The sequence below is a fragment of the Babylonia areolata genome, chromosome 21 (assembly GCF_041734735.1).
Source record: "Babylonia areolata isolate BAREFJ2019XMU chromosome 21, ASM4173473v1, whole genome shotgun sequence".
Taxonomy (NCBI): Eukaryota; Metazoa; Mollusca; class Gastropoda; order Neogastropoda; family Buccinidae; genus Babylonia; species Babylonia areolata.
Window position 1 is genome coordinate 45,554,443 of NC_134896.1, and position 15,422 is coordinate 45,569,864.

The window sequence follows — 15,422 nt, forward strand, 5'->3', positions numbered from 1 at the left end:
TTTTTTTTTTTTTTTAACGCAAATTTTTATATAATCATAATGAATAGAGAACAGATTTCAAGAAACTAATTTTTATAAGTTTTTATTTACTTAAAAAAAAAAATCTTAAAATGTATCACAAGTGAGTCTTGAAGGCTTTGCCTTTCTTGTTATTGCTTGTTATCCTGTCGCTTTTATTTTCTTGGTTATATATCATTCACTTGTAGAACTGATTGTCATCGATCAGCCCTTTTCCAGTGAGATTCATCTCCTTAGTTCTTTGTTCACTACTCTTCTGGGTATCTTTATGTACATGTTGGTTCATTCACTTGTTTGTATTCATTTATTTGTAATTAATTAGTTACTGAAGAAGAAATAACTTGTGTGTGCTCATGAAGCAGAGTCAGTGTTTGATATGACAACACAAAAGGGGTCAGCAGATCAAGAAAGGTTACAGTATATCATCCTGTATCTTTATTTGTGTGCCTCTGTGTGTGTGTGTGTTTTTGTCAAATCAAATGAAATCAAATTATGGTGCTTAGAGCCTCGCTGACCACTACAGCCATCTCATGGCTATCACCACGTGTGTGTTTGTGTGTGTGTGTGTATGTGTACCTTTGAGCATACACATCAGTGCATTCATGTTTGGTGTGTGTTGGGGGACATGTGTGCATGTCAAATTGAGTGCTTCGGAGTAGATATTTTTCAAGAACACTCAAAATTAAAGTATTCAGTTTCTTCTGCAATTTTTTTCAGATTTCTATGCAAGCATGTTTGGGATTTTTGGTTTTTTTGTTTGTTTGTTTGTTTGTTTTTGTTGTTTTTTGTTGTGAATTTTGATAGCAAACTGTTTATCCTTAAATGTTAAAAAGAGAATGAGATTTACTTAAGAAATAAGTCAAACCTCAGTTGTCAATGTGCTTCTTTGTTTATGGCTGAGAGTTGTGTCCCTTCATCCAGAATAAAAAAGAAAAAGTGTTTGCACTAATACCAGTTAATTTGGGAGCAATTTATATTAACCCTGTTGAGCCCTTGGAGTGTTTATATGAACTGTCAAGCTAATAGTAAGCAAACAAGTTATAAAAGGACAGTTGTGAGGAGGTTTTGGCATGGGTTGCTATTGTGGCTAATGGCAGTAATGCTATGCGCTGTTTGCAACTTTAGTCCATGCCTGTGTATTTCTGAGTGCACAGTTTGCTTACATAGTGAGTGTATGTTCTTCCATGAATGTGTTTGATTATACATTGTTCTGTGGGATTTTTACAGCTTTTTAGTTTTGGTTGCACAATGTCCACTGTTGTCCACTGCATGTTCTGATCGAAAGTGGTTTCACAGGTAGTAGATTGAAAAACCTCTTTCATTTTACATTTGGCAACCTCAGTAGAACTTTACACACCATCTGCTGACAGGCAGTAAATGCAGTAGTCCCAGTGATTGCAATCAAGGCATGGGCAGTACTGGCAGGTCAGTTTGCCTAACACCAGAACTTCAAGCGTGAAGATCAGTCAGAGTGGGGGGGGGGTGTGGGGGGTGAGGGGGGGATCCTGCAGGGGTGGTGACAAGTTCCCTTACTGTCCCAAACGCTGTGCACCACTTGTAGTTGGATAGTTTCTGTGTACACCTGTGAATTGTAGAATGTGTGTTTTGCTGGTATGGCTAGTATATGTTTTCCTTTGTGTGCACTAATGTTTATGTCTTGCTGCAGAATTTTAACAGCCATGGTTTTGCCCAGTAACTCACAAAATTTATGACTTTGTCAATAAAGCATCATATTATGTATCCGTTTAAATGTGTTACATTTCCACTGGAAATTGTCTGTGTATAAAAACAAAAAAGTAAATAAACATTAACAATAAACATCCTGGTATGTTGTGTTTGTCAATAAAGCATTGTGTTATGTATCCAATGGTATGTATTGCATTTCCACTGAAAATTGTCTGTTCGTGTGCATAAACAAAAAAGTAAATAAACATCACAGTATGTTGTGGGTGTGTGCACACCCATTCTCACAAAGAACAAAGCTTGTGTGCCATATGTCTTGGATGTGTGGGCACCCATGCTGTTTTTAGAGAGACTACTCACACAAGCACATGCACACACACATACACACGTGTGTGTGCATGAATGTGCATATGTGCACAAGAATAAATTCAGAACTGACCAGCATGACTTTTTCAATATAAAATCATTGTAGGCCTCAAATGATAATCAGAAAAAAATAATGAAACTTAAAGTGAGTTTCTTTGGTCTGAATCTCAGCCCTCCCCCACCTCTTCTCTCTGTCTGTTCTCTGTTTGTCTTTACCTTCCTCCTACCCCACCCCAGCAAAATTCACCCTTCCTTTTCTCTCTCTCTCTTGTCCAGTGCTAAAGCAACAATGTTGTTTTTATTTATAATTAATAACTTTAAGAGAAAGGAAAGAGAGAATATTTGTTCCAAGCTGAGAAGGGCAGTTCTACTTCATTTTGACTTTACGTCTTCACACTTTCTACATGTGATGTTGAGCACCAGAAGATCTATAAGGATCCCTTGTTATTTTCTGTACACACCTTTTGGTTTGCTTCCTATCTGCAACAGAATGTGTTGAGTCTCCACACAAATAATGGGTTACTGCATATCTATGACATACAGCAGAAGTACTGTTCCTTCACAAACACCATGGGTGACGGCACACCCACAACGTACAGCAAAGGATTGTTCCTTCATAAAAACCATGGTGACTGCACCCACGAGATTTGGTGCACAAAATTATTAGGCAACATACGGGAAAGGTTGATTTATACATTGTCCACTGATTTGATCAAGCTGTCGTTAAAGTGGTTTCAGAGACGGCAGATTGAAGCATCTTTCTTCTTTCTCTTCCTCACATGCCTGTTTGTGTTTGTGTGCATGTGTACACGTATATTCTGTCAGGTCAGGTCATTAGATCTGCTACTGGTAACCTGTAATCCAGTACAACCTGTTCAGGGTCGGATTGCCGGCGACTAAACCGGCACTCCCACCGCTCCCTTCCGGGACTGGTGAGGCGGGTGGCTAGACACCCTTATGGAGATCCATAAAAGGGCATTGGCTCAGGAGAGCCACCGACGGCCATCTAGCTCCACCGTGCTGTGTGCATGCCACACGCAGTTGGCCCCCGGGGTGTGTCTACCCATGCATGCGAAGTCTGGATCCGGCAGAATCTGCGGAAGAAACCTATCGGTTCAACGGAGAGGAAGGCGGTTACAGCAACGCACTGTGGAGTGCAGAGAGCAAGATGAGACACCGAAAGGATATCTTGGTCATCCACTGCATCCGTGCTCATCCTCCAGTCGTCTCGACTTAGTCTTGCCACTGGAAATTGGTGGACCCGGACGAGAGAGTGAGGTCGACGTTGCGCAACTCCTCTTCACTTTAAACAAACTCATCGCGCAAGTCATCTGTCATCCAAAATGACCTTTCATCCTTCATCATTTCATCACCCCCAAGTCCTGTGGCGACAGGCGAGCGACAAAACGACAGGTGTGGGTACACTGGCAGTCGCAGCCGCAGACCTGCACACAGGCAGCTCAGGCCATAGGGTCGTTCTTCATCAACAGGAGCAGCGATGGAGCTCGGCAGCTGTCTGAGCGTCTGAGCAGCCCTCTTTACGAATGCACTGCTCACCTCCCTGGCATGAGGAAGGGGCTAGAAAAGGTGCCCTAAAAATTGCCTGCTCCATATCACCCTGGCCAGCATACCGCGGCTGGCGGGGACCCTACATCAGCGGTCGAAACAACAAGAAAGAAAAGAAAAAAACAAGGATCGTTCCTCTCACCATTGGTGCTTGGAACATAAGGACTCTCCTGGACAGAGATAACGCGGACAGACCCCAAAGGAGAACGGCACTAGTTGCATCCGAACTCGCCAGATACAACATTGACATCGCAGCCTTGAGTGAGACGCGGCTTGCAGGCGAAGGCGAGCTCTGTGAACAGGGATCTGGTTACACCTTCTTCTGGAGTGGACGAGGAAGCGAAGAGCGACGTGAGGCTGGCATTGGTTTTGCAGTAAAAACAGCACTTGTCAGCAAGCTAGCTGGAATCCCAAAGGGAGTCAGCGATAGGCTTATGACCATGAAACTCCCACTGGCATCTGGCCAGAAGCACCTCACCATTGTCAGTGCCTACGCCCCAACCATGACCAACCCGGATGAAGTGAAGGCGAAGTTCTACGAGGACCTTCACTCTGTCATTGCTGCTATCCCTGAAGCAGACAAGCTCATCATTCTTGGGGACTTCAATGCTAGAGTTGGCTCTGACTACATCACCTGGGATGGAGTGATTGGAAAGCACGGTGTGGGCCACTGCAACCCAAATGGATTGCTTTTGCTTCAGACCTGTGCAGAGCACGAACTGCTGATAACCAACACAGTTTTCTGCCTCCCTACCCGTAACAGGACGTCATGGATGCACCCTCGCTCAAAGCATTGGCATCTCATCGATTACGTCATCGTCAGGAAAAGGGATAGGCAAGATGTACGTGTAACAAAGACCATGTGCGGCGCCGAGTGTTGGACAGACCATCGCCTTGTAGTCTCGAAGCTGAATATTCGAATCCAGCTCAAGAGACGCCCCCAAGGCCAGAAGGCTCCAAAACGGCTCAACATCGCTAAGCTGAAAAACATCACCATCAAACAGTCCTTTGTGGAGCTGCTGGAAGATCGTCTGGAATCCGCCTCTCTGGACAACCAGAATGTGGAGTCTGACTGGAGGATCCTGCGTGCGCTGATCTATAGTACAGCTTCAGAGACCCTGGGACCCATGACCAGAAAACATAAAGACTGGTTTGATGAAAACTGTGATGAAATCAAGCAGCTTCTGGATGAGAAACGCCGTCTGCATCAAGCCTACCTGAGCAACCCAAAGTCCACATCAAAAAAGGATGCGTACGATGCCATCCGCAGGACTGTTCAGCAAAAGTTACGCCAGATGCAGGATAAGTGGCTGAGTGACAAAGCTGATTAGATCCAGGGATATGCTGACAGGCATGATATGAAGAGGTTCTATGATGCCTTAAAAGAAGTCTACGGCCCCACATCCTCAGGATCATCCCCCCTCCTCAGTGCAGATGGGAATACCTTGATCACCGAGAAGGAGAAAATTCTCGAACGCTGGGCTGAGCACTTCAACAGTGTCTTAAATCGCCCTTCCTCCATAAATGATGAAGCCATAGACCGTCTCCCACAAGTCCCCATCAACAAAGCACTGGATGATCCGCCAGCACCTCTTGAGACCCAGAAAGCAATCCGTCTGCTATCCAGTGGCAAAGCACCTGGCTCAGACTCCATACCAGCAGAGGTCTACAAGGATGGAGGCACTGTGCTGACTGAGAAGCTCCATCAGCTGTACTCACTCATGTGGAAAGAAGAGACGATCCCCCAGGATTTCAAAGATGCATCTATCATTCACTTGTACAAGCGAAAGGGGAACCGGCAAGCCTGTGATAACCATCGGGGCATTTCCTTGCTCTCCATCGCAGGCAAGATACTTGCCAGGATCCTACTAAACCGCCTCACAGCACACCTTGACCAAGGTCATTTGCCTGAGAGCCAATGTGGATTCCGGAAAGAGCGCGGAACCACCGACATGGTGTTTGCTACAAGGCTGCTGCAAGAGAAATGTCAGGAGCAAAATGCTGATCTGTTCTCCACCTATGTCGACCTCACTAAGGCCTTCGACACCGTGAGTAGAGAGGGACTGTGGAAGATCATGGCCAAGTACGGATGCCCTCGGAAATTTATTTCCTTGGTCAGCCAATTCCATGAAGGCATGCAGGCTCGAGTCCAGGACAAAGGCGAAACATCTGCTCCTTTTGCTGTCACAAATGGTGTCAAGCAAGGCTGCATCCTGGCTCCAACGCTGTTCAGCCTCATGTTCTCTGCAATGCTTTCTGATGCCTTCAGAGATGGCGATGTTGGAATCGGCCTAAAGTACCGAACAGATGGCAAGTTGTTTAACCTCAGAAGGCTTCAAGCAAAAACAAAGGTCATGACAGACATCATCAGAGACTTTTTGTTTGCTGATGATTGTGCCCTCAACGCTGGATCTGAAACTGACATGCAACTCGGTGTCGACAAGTTTGCCACTGCCAGCAGGAACTTCGGCCTTACCATCAGCACAAGGAAAACTGAAGTTCTCCATCAGCCAGCCCCAGGGAAACCCTACGTTGAGCCCAACATCACAGTCAACGGTCAGAGACTCAGTGCGGTGGAGCTGTTCACATACCTTGGCAGCACACTGTCACGAAATGCGACCATCGACGATGAAGTGAACGTCAGGATTGCAAGAGCAAGCGCAACTTTTGGTAGACTCAATGCAAATGTCTGGAACAGAAGAGGCATTAGTCTTGAGACCAAGCTAAAGGTCTACAGAGCAGTTGTTCTCCCCACACTACTGTACGCCTGCGAAACTTGGACAGTGTACCAACGACACCCCAAGAAGCTGAACCACTTCCACACAACATGCCTCAGGAAGCTACTGAACATCAAGTGGCAAGACAAGACCCCAGACACAGAGGTGCTCGCAAAAGCCACCCTTCCCAGCATCTTCACCATCCTGATGCAGTCCCAGCTTCACTAGGCTGGACACGTGGCCCGCATGCCAGACCATCGGCTGCCCAAAAGGCTCTTCTATGGCGAGCTGCAACAAGGGAAGAGATCACACGGAGGTCAGAAGAAGCACTTCAGAGATACTCTGAAAGTTTCTCTGAAAGCGTTTGATATCAACCCTGACTCCTGGGAGGAATCTGCAGTGGACCGTGACAAATGGCGCGCTGCTGTGCACAAAGGCGCCAAGTTGTGTGAGGCCAACAGGACTGCTGTAGCTGTTCAGAAGAGGCAGGCCAGAAAGTCACGGGCAAACAAGCACCCTGACAATGGTATGCCTGTTTTTGTCTGCCCCAACTGTCAGCGAGCATTTCGTGCACAGATTGGACTATTCAGCCATCTGCGCATTCACAGATAGATTCATGAGCATCCTCCCCCCCACCCCACCACCACCCTCCCCCCATCCCCCAGCTGGATGACAACGATGGTCATCATCGATCTCGATGGACACACACCACCACACGTATATTCTCTCTCTCTCTATATATATATATTCTCTCCCTATGTATTTTCTTGTGTATGTGTGTGTGTATATGCATGCGTTTCTTTCTCCTCCTTTTTCTGTATTTTCTTTTTCCTTGTCTAATTGAATTGTAACAGTGTCTTTCTTTCTCCTCAGGCCACCACTCTGAACTGTTCCCACGCTTTCTGTGCTCTGTGCATACGGCAGTGGCTGGCAGTGAAGAAGGAATGTCCTAACTGCCGCACAGTGACCACCTCCCAGACACAGTCCATTGTGCTGGACAACTACATTGACCGCATGGTGGAACAGCTCAGTGAGGAGTTGAAGGAGCGGAGGGCTGTTTTGGTGGCAGAGAGAAGAGGTGCACTGCTTTGTACTGACAGCATTGTGGTGTGGTGTTGTTGTTGTTGTGTGTGTGTGTGTGTGTGTGTGAGAGAGAGAGATATGACTGTGACCAAACCTTTGATCTGACTGTACTGATACAAAGAAGTCATGTTGCAGGTTATTTTCTTCAACACTCAAATCAATTCTCATTTTCCCCAAATGTATAGCATAACAACACAGACAGATGTTCAGAGCTTCTCATTATGATGCCTGCTTCATTCAAAAAAGGAAATGGATGTTTAATAAAAGACAGAAAAGACTGTTATTTCTTGTCTTCAATCTGTATTTGTTTTCTATTGTGTACATCTCTTGCATACCAAAATAGTGTGGCCTGTTATGGTAGTTGTCAAATCAGAACACGGAACAGTTATTTCAGGTCTATCCAGTTGATCAGCATATTATATTGTATTGAATTGTATCACTTTTGTTACAAAAGATTTCTGTGTGCAAAGTTCAGTTTGCTCTTCTGAGGAGTGCACATCACCACAGTGCAGTGTTTTCTTCTTTTTTTCTGTCTGAAAGTGTATTCGTTTTGCTATCAAAGTGGATCTTTCTACAGAATGTTGACAGGGACATCCTTTGTTGCTATGGTTTCTTTGATATGAGCTAAGTGCAAGTGCATGTTATACACAGGACCTTGATCTATCACCAAGACTAAGACTATGGTAGACGTTAATCAGGATGCAAGAGGAGTGTTAATCTGGGGACTTTTATACTAAAGTAACACATTAAAAAAAAGAAAAAGAACAGGCAACATTAACAATTAATGCTCTCTTCCACAAACTTTAAGTGTTTGAAAATGATTTTATGCATTTGTCTGTTTCTCTTTTGGCACCCTCCATCCCATCTTTAATCTGGATAATCCTGAGACATGTTTGAATGATCCTGCATGCTGCTTAGTTTGTTCCTGTCTAGTTTCAAGAACGGGATATGCATGTATATTGTGGGCAGAGGCAGAAGTCAAGTTGGATGAATCAGAAAATCAGGAGAGAGCTGGGCCCTCAGGGTCAGCCACCAGACCACGGGGCAGGGGGAGAGGCAGGGGCAGAGGGAGAGGCAGGGGGAGAGGTGGTCAAGCAGCAACAAGGAGGGGAGTTACAGCCATAGGTCACCCAGAAGTTGCTGCAACCATCACCCATGATGGTGACACCTCATCATCCAGCGATGATGAAGCTGGAAGGGAACCCTCTCAGTCTGATGTACTAATCACAGATAGTGATAACGATGAGCATCAGGAATCTAGTGCATATTCAGACAGCACTGACAGCAACACGCCTGCTCAGCAGCAGAACTTTTCAGAGTCGGATGAAGATTCTGTGGATGAGAATGGTGTTGAGAGGCCTTATTACGGGGGTTACGGACGATGTTTTAACTGTGGTGAGCACTTTCTCTCTGACACTGTTTTTCTGATTCTTTTCCTCCCCATCTCTCCCTACCCTTCCCCTCTCTTTGTGTATCACTGTCTCTGTTTCTTCAGTCTGTCTTCTGTCTTTTTCTTGCAATTCACACATTTCTCTCCGGTCTTTCTCAAGTTCTTCTCACACAGATGCCCAATTCACAAACACATGCCCATTTACCCTTCACAATGCATTGTACATGTGTCAAAATGGACCCATTTGTAGAGAATGTATCTGAAGATGGAACCTTTCCAACTTGTACATAAAGGTGTCAGGCATTATTCAAGGTTAGTATCTGCACAAGCAGTCACTGTTTGAACCATTCACATCCATAAAGAAAAACAAAGGGATGATTTTTAACTACTCATTCCTTATATTATGGGTTAAATTGGAACAAAACGTTTTGTATCATCTTGAAAACTTAACATCACTTATATGATGGAAAGCTTTCAGATGATTTTGTACAGTGGATCATTTATACAAGTAAAAAAAAAATGTTTTAATCTAATCCTATCATTTTGGTTATGTGCTGCTGCTCTCAGGCTGTGGTATTTGCATGTTCTTCTTTTTGTTTGCTTTAACATGTGTTTCTTTTGTCTGTTCTGGAGTGGATGGCAGTGAAAATTGGAATAATCTTAAGTTGTGAGGTTGATTGCAGTGATACATGTATTTGTGTGTGTATATGTGTGTGTTTTGATTGCAGTCACTCCTCAGAGCGAGGACTTGATGTAATTTTTTTCTTTTTAAAAAGCTTATACTTTTCTTATCTATGAGCCCTGTCAAAAAAAAAAACCAAAAAAACAACACACACACACACACACACACACACACACACAAAGTCCTGGCTTGTCTCCCTTCCCTTGTCTGTATCTGCAGCAAAGACATTGGAATGATCACATCTCCAAGTGTCTACATTTCAAGCAACCTGGCTTGTGTTCAGACACAGCATTGGAAGACTTTGTATTGATGGTTTGAAACTTGTGAAGTTTCAGTCAGACTTGGTGAAGGCATTGATGACATCAAGGAAAGAATGCATGCTTTTTTGCTGAGGAAGGCTCCTGTTCTGTGCAACTTATTGGTGAGAATGCAGATCTCTGAACAGATGCCATTCCAGCAGAATGTAACACGAAAACAAGGGCTGAGCTTAGTTATGTCATGTGACCAAAATAAACAGTTCGTTTCTCACTCTTTTAGTGTTGATATGGCGTTTAACAATTGCTGGTTGAACAATGTATTTTAGTTCCTATGATTCAGATGGTTTCTTCATATTTTGCTTTGTACAGGTCGTGATGGTCACTGGGCCAATGGCTGCCCGGGATGACAACAGTGCAACCAATCAGTGACAGGGACATTATGTTATTGTGTTTCACTTTGATTCGGGGAACAGTGCCTTCACTGGGCATCAAAGGTCTGTGTCATGAGTGATAGTGTGTTGTTTTTTTTTAGAACATTTATTCCTTCCCTTCCTCACAGTTAGTGGCATCTGCACACTAGCACATAGACTTCATGACATGCAGCATTTTCTATTTTGTTGTTGTTGGTGGTGGTGGTGTTGTCAGTGCATAGGCCACTGGTCAAATGTCAAAAAATTGAAGTGTGTGTGTGTGAGAGAGGTAACATTCAAGGTGCTTGCATGTATCACTGGATGTTCAGGAGGTTGTATTATCTGTAAACAATACTTTTCTTTTGTGACAGTAAATAATTTCATGCCTATATATTTAGGTAAGTACATTTTTATTTCTCCTTGTAAATGTGATATGTGTCTAGTTTAAAGTGTAATAGCATCCCAATGCATCTCAACATTTTTCTCCAAATAGTAATTTTCTTTTTCTTTTGTTCTGTTTTCCTCATTTCCATAATTGGGACATCATTTTTGTTGTTTTAACTGGTCTTGTCTTGAGTGTGGGGTCTTTTCCATTTGGTAAAATTTTAAGGTTTTTAATTTTGTTTAATGATGACAGATTTAAAATGAAGTATGACAGAGATTTCAAGTCAACTCTGGTATCTTTTAAGGCTGTATAATCATTAGAACTAATGCTTATGAAATAATGCTCATATATTTCATAATTGTTACTCAGTACACATTCATAAACTGAGATGATGTGTGCATGCAACTGCATGTTATAATGAATGATGCATGCTGCATAATATGAAATACAATTAAATGGAATGAAAAAGCTGATATATGGAGAGAGATATTGAAAAAGCTTATGTAGATCTGTCTCTCTGTATATATATATATAGAGAGAGAGAGAGAGAGGGGGAGGGGGGAGAGAGAGAGGGGGGGGGGGAGAGAGAGAGAGATGTAGATACTGAAATGTTTCTCTTGTGCTGTTTGGGGTATTTTGACGATTGGTGGTAAGTCACCTTGTACACTGGCAAGTTGTTGGATGATCAGTTTGTAATTTTTAGGAAGCAATAATGTGACCAGCCACTTTTGAACTAATACATGACCGACTGAACTATACAGTTGGTACCTTCAGTACTACGCCGAATGCAAGCTTGTCTGACATTACCACTCCATGAAACTGGACTGTTAGGAGCATGAAAGGGGCTGCTATGGTACAGAAGCATAGTGTGAGAAACGCCATTCTGTAATGGAGCATGGTCCTGATTTTACGTTCAACTGAAAACAGGATGTTTGATGCAATAAACAAAATTAAATGTTATTTAACCAAGGAAATGAGGTAAAGGAATTAACATGCTCTTTTCCCCACCCAGCCCTGGGGCATAAAAAGATCCCAAAGAATAAAACAAAACAAAGAATGTAGAGGCAATTAAAACTGAAAAGAGAATGAATAGTAAAGTTATTACCAAGAAAACATGGACAAAAAAACCGACAAAAACATCAAACTCTACACATTTATACCAAAAAAAGAATAACACCCCCCTCCACCCCTCCTAAAATTTGGAAAGAGAAGAAATGAGAGGGCTGGAAAATGATATTACTTTTGCACTCCAGTATTGAAGGGGAAAGAACTGTGATATTATTTGAGATGCTGGGCATATCATGAAAATGTGCTGTGAATGTGTTTTTGCTTCTTGTGATAGGCATACACAATGAAGTCTGGTTTGTTGTCTTTGTTACTATACTCTATACTGATTTCATAAAAGCAGAATATGTATAAAGTTTCATGTTCATCTTTATAATTTTGTTGCTTCAAAATCTTTACATTTGTGTTGTTATAATCTGTGATATGATATGACATTTATATATTTATTTATATGAATGGAAGTGGCAGTTGTAATTTTCTTAACACTGAAAGTAGACTATGGTATTAGTGGAAGAAAGTTGTGTTTGTTTGTTTGGAAAACGAGTACATGTACTCTTACACATATACACAGGCAGATGTTGACATGTGCACATAAACACATATCCTTGTATGCATATCTGTGTGTAATCTACATTTGAATGATATTATTTTCAAACTACAACTTTTTTTTTCCACTTTTACTCAGAAGTAAAGCATACAAACATTTTTTAACAAAATAATCATATACAAGCCGTACAGTAATTCAACCAGCTGTCAATCCTTAGGAAAACTAACATAACATGAGCAACAGTATCAGGATCAGCAAAGTACAAAAGGAATTCCGACACACTGACAGTGCCACACAAAAATGAGGCTGAAAAGTTAAATAAATGTCTCCAGAAAAACAACAGACTGTTTGGCAACTTCATGCATTAGCACTACATGAAGTTGGATTCAGATTTTTATAGAATATAGTCAGCAACTATTTACTGAAAAGTAAATTCAAATGAGCTTAGTGAGAACCCATCAACATGAGGACTTGTATATTTTACCATTTGCTTAACCATCGCTGGCTGTCGCTTTTTACTACACATGGAAGCTCATATGGGTCGTCCACAACCCATACCGCTGTCGTTTTTGACTACACACAGAAGCTCATGTGGGTCGTCCACGACCCACACCTTTGAAGAGACAAAAACCTGTATATTCCTCCAAAGCTTGTGTGGGTCGTGCACGACCCATACTTTGTAAAGAGACAAAAACCTGTATATTCCTCCAAAGCTTATAACAAAATATAGAAAAAGAAAACATATCGTAACAACTGATTACACACACATGTGCTCGCACACGCACACACACACAAACACTCAGAAGAAACACAAGCTTACGCATTCACACACACGCACACACAACTGATCACACACACAAACACCTAACACCACATGCACATACATACAAACCCTACTTATGCACACACAGATAGATAGAGAGACAGACAGACAGACAGCGAGACAGAGAGAGACGACTCATAGCATCCTATACACGCACAATCAAAGATATTCAGTCCACAGGTACATGCTGTTGGAGAAAGGGATGGAAGGGGGTTATAGCTGAAGACAGGCGAAAGGGACGGGGCGGGGAGGGGGGGGGGGGGTAGTGGGAGAGTAGTGGGGTAGTGAGGCTATTGAAAGTAAAACTTCTTTATTTTCCTTCACTAATTGCAAATTAAACCTTCTGAAATCACTATTAAAAAGGTATGGGTCGTGCATGACCCACACAAGCTTTCAAGGGGTGACCACGTTTTTTCCTCTTTAAAAAGCATGGGTCATACACGACCCACACAAGTGTCTGTGTGTAGTTAAAACGCCACCTTTAATTACTCATTAACTAATTAATGATTTTTTTTCATTTTTTGGCAAAAGTTGGCCTTTTAGGTGTAGGAAGCATATCTGAAATTTTGTAGAAAAATATTAAGAATTGGCTGAGATATTTGCGTTTTTGTACCCTTTCGGGTCGTGTACGACCCATGATAGCCAGTGAAGGTTAAAATACACAAAAGAATATTTGTTCCCCTTTGTTGCTCTTTCCAGTGTGGGAGCAGCCACAGAAACATATATTCCAACATCAGTGGCTCTGAGACTATATGAATCATCCAATAGACCCATCCAACAGTGCCACACTCCCACTTACCTGAAAGACTATGTAACAACCGAAAGCGCCAATATCAACTGTTCTTCAAGTGCACTGCCGAGGCAGTGATTATCATAAAGACACCTATCACCACACATAAGAAAGAAAATATTACTAACATTCTGTACACACAAGAGAAGACTTTGTCTACATGCTACGGTACAAAATAATACATGCAAACCAGGTTAAAAAACTACACACACACACACACACACACACACTTATCAAATAGACTAATTATGAGAAGTTTTGTGTCATCACCAACAAACTGGAAAGACTAGAAAATGACTGAAGATACAAGTTAACCTATTATCACAAATTGTGCTGATCTGAATCGTGATGATAAAAACAATATAACACTCAGATTTGATTGATAATGATAATAAATCATTTTATTTTAAAGAAGTGGAAGCCTAAGAAACATCACATGTCTACACACGCAAGCTTAAATTAAAAAAATAAATAAATAAATAAAATAAAAGGGGTTATTCAAATTATAAATGTTATGTATTGAAACTTAGCCCGTTTCTGAAGTCAGGGAGGGGTGTTGTGTTTAGAAACGAAAGGAATCCAATTCACATTTATATTGATTAGCCTATTCTGACAATTTAACATAAAGAATCCCACAATCCTTTGTTACTGGTGTCATCTGCCCAGCTGATAATGTCTCCAAAGTAAACAAAATGTTGGACACAAACACAAGCAGTTCTGTGTGTTTTTGCAGTGTAACTGAATGATCACATTATTTTATAACAAGACACAACATTCATGTTATTAGAATGTGAGTATTATTTTTAAAAACTCAATGTTTGGGATGGGAGTTTGTGAAATGAAGGTGGAGGGGTGGTGTAAAGGGAGCGTGGGGGAGGGGAAGTGATGTGGGGGGAAGGGGGAAATGGATGAGTTTTGGGGTATGAGATGGGAGGAGGAAGGTAGTGTGGTGTGAAAGTGTGTGTGTTATAATGCACATACTTTCTTATCGTACTAGTGGCTTTCTCAGTTTTGATTTATATTTCATTTTAATGTTTGCACGTGTGGAACATTGAATTTCTGTACATGACATTAAACCAGTCTTGAGTCATGATTTTTGTGGTGGTGGTGGTGGTGGTGGTGGTTGGGCATACTAGAAACCACCAAAACTCCTGAATAGCAATGGACACTTCTCTGTTCTGTGGCTCCCATAGTCACCATTTCCAAAATAACATATGGTCTATTTACTGCATCCTTTTAAGCATTGCATGATTCTAATCATTCACATTGATAAGTGTGTGTGTGTGAGAATCTTTTATTGTAAAGCAGGGAAAGTGTTTGGAAAATTATAAAGACTGTTTGAGAACTACCACAGATATCCAGTTTTTTAACATAACCCCCCACCCTCACAAAAAAAAAACAACAACAACAACAAAAAACCCTTTACAAGCAGCACATACACAAATCAGCACAGAAAGAATTCAAAATAAAGAAAACATCATGAAAATACATGTGTGATGAACAAAAACAAAATTGAAAATGTTAATGATCTGGCAAACAGTAATTGATCAAGATGTTACAGTTCAAGTTTTGAAAAAGAAAAAACGGATTGGACACATTGAGGTAAAAAGAACTGCTGCTCTATTCGACAACTACTCATG

The 15,422-nt window shown here is 41.9% G+C and overlaps 1 protein-coding gene across 1 annotated transcript in view; it reads left to right on the forward strand.

The window, feature by feature from the left end:
• Nucleotides 1-14,873, forward strand: part of LOC143296022 (E3 ubiquitin-protein ligase RNF8-like) — a 47,238-nt gene extending 32,365 nt beyond the window's left edge. The window contains exons 7-9 of the mRNA XM_076607762.1: nucleotides 7,224-7,428; nucleotides 8,403-8,828; nucleotides 10,132-14,873. Of these exons, the coding sequence (XP_076463877.1) occupies nucleotides 7,224-7,428; nucleotides 8,403-8,828; nucleotides 10,132-10,169 (669 nt within the window). The 3' untranslated portion in view covers nucleotides 10,170-14,873. The remainder of the gene's footprint in view (nucleotides 1-7,223; nucleotides 7,429-8,402; nucleotides 8,829-10,131) is intronic.
• The last annotated feature ends 549 nt before the right edge of the window (nucleotides 14,874-15,422 follow it).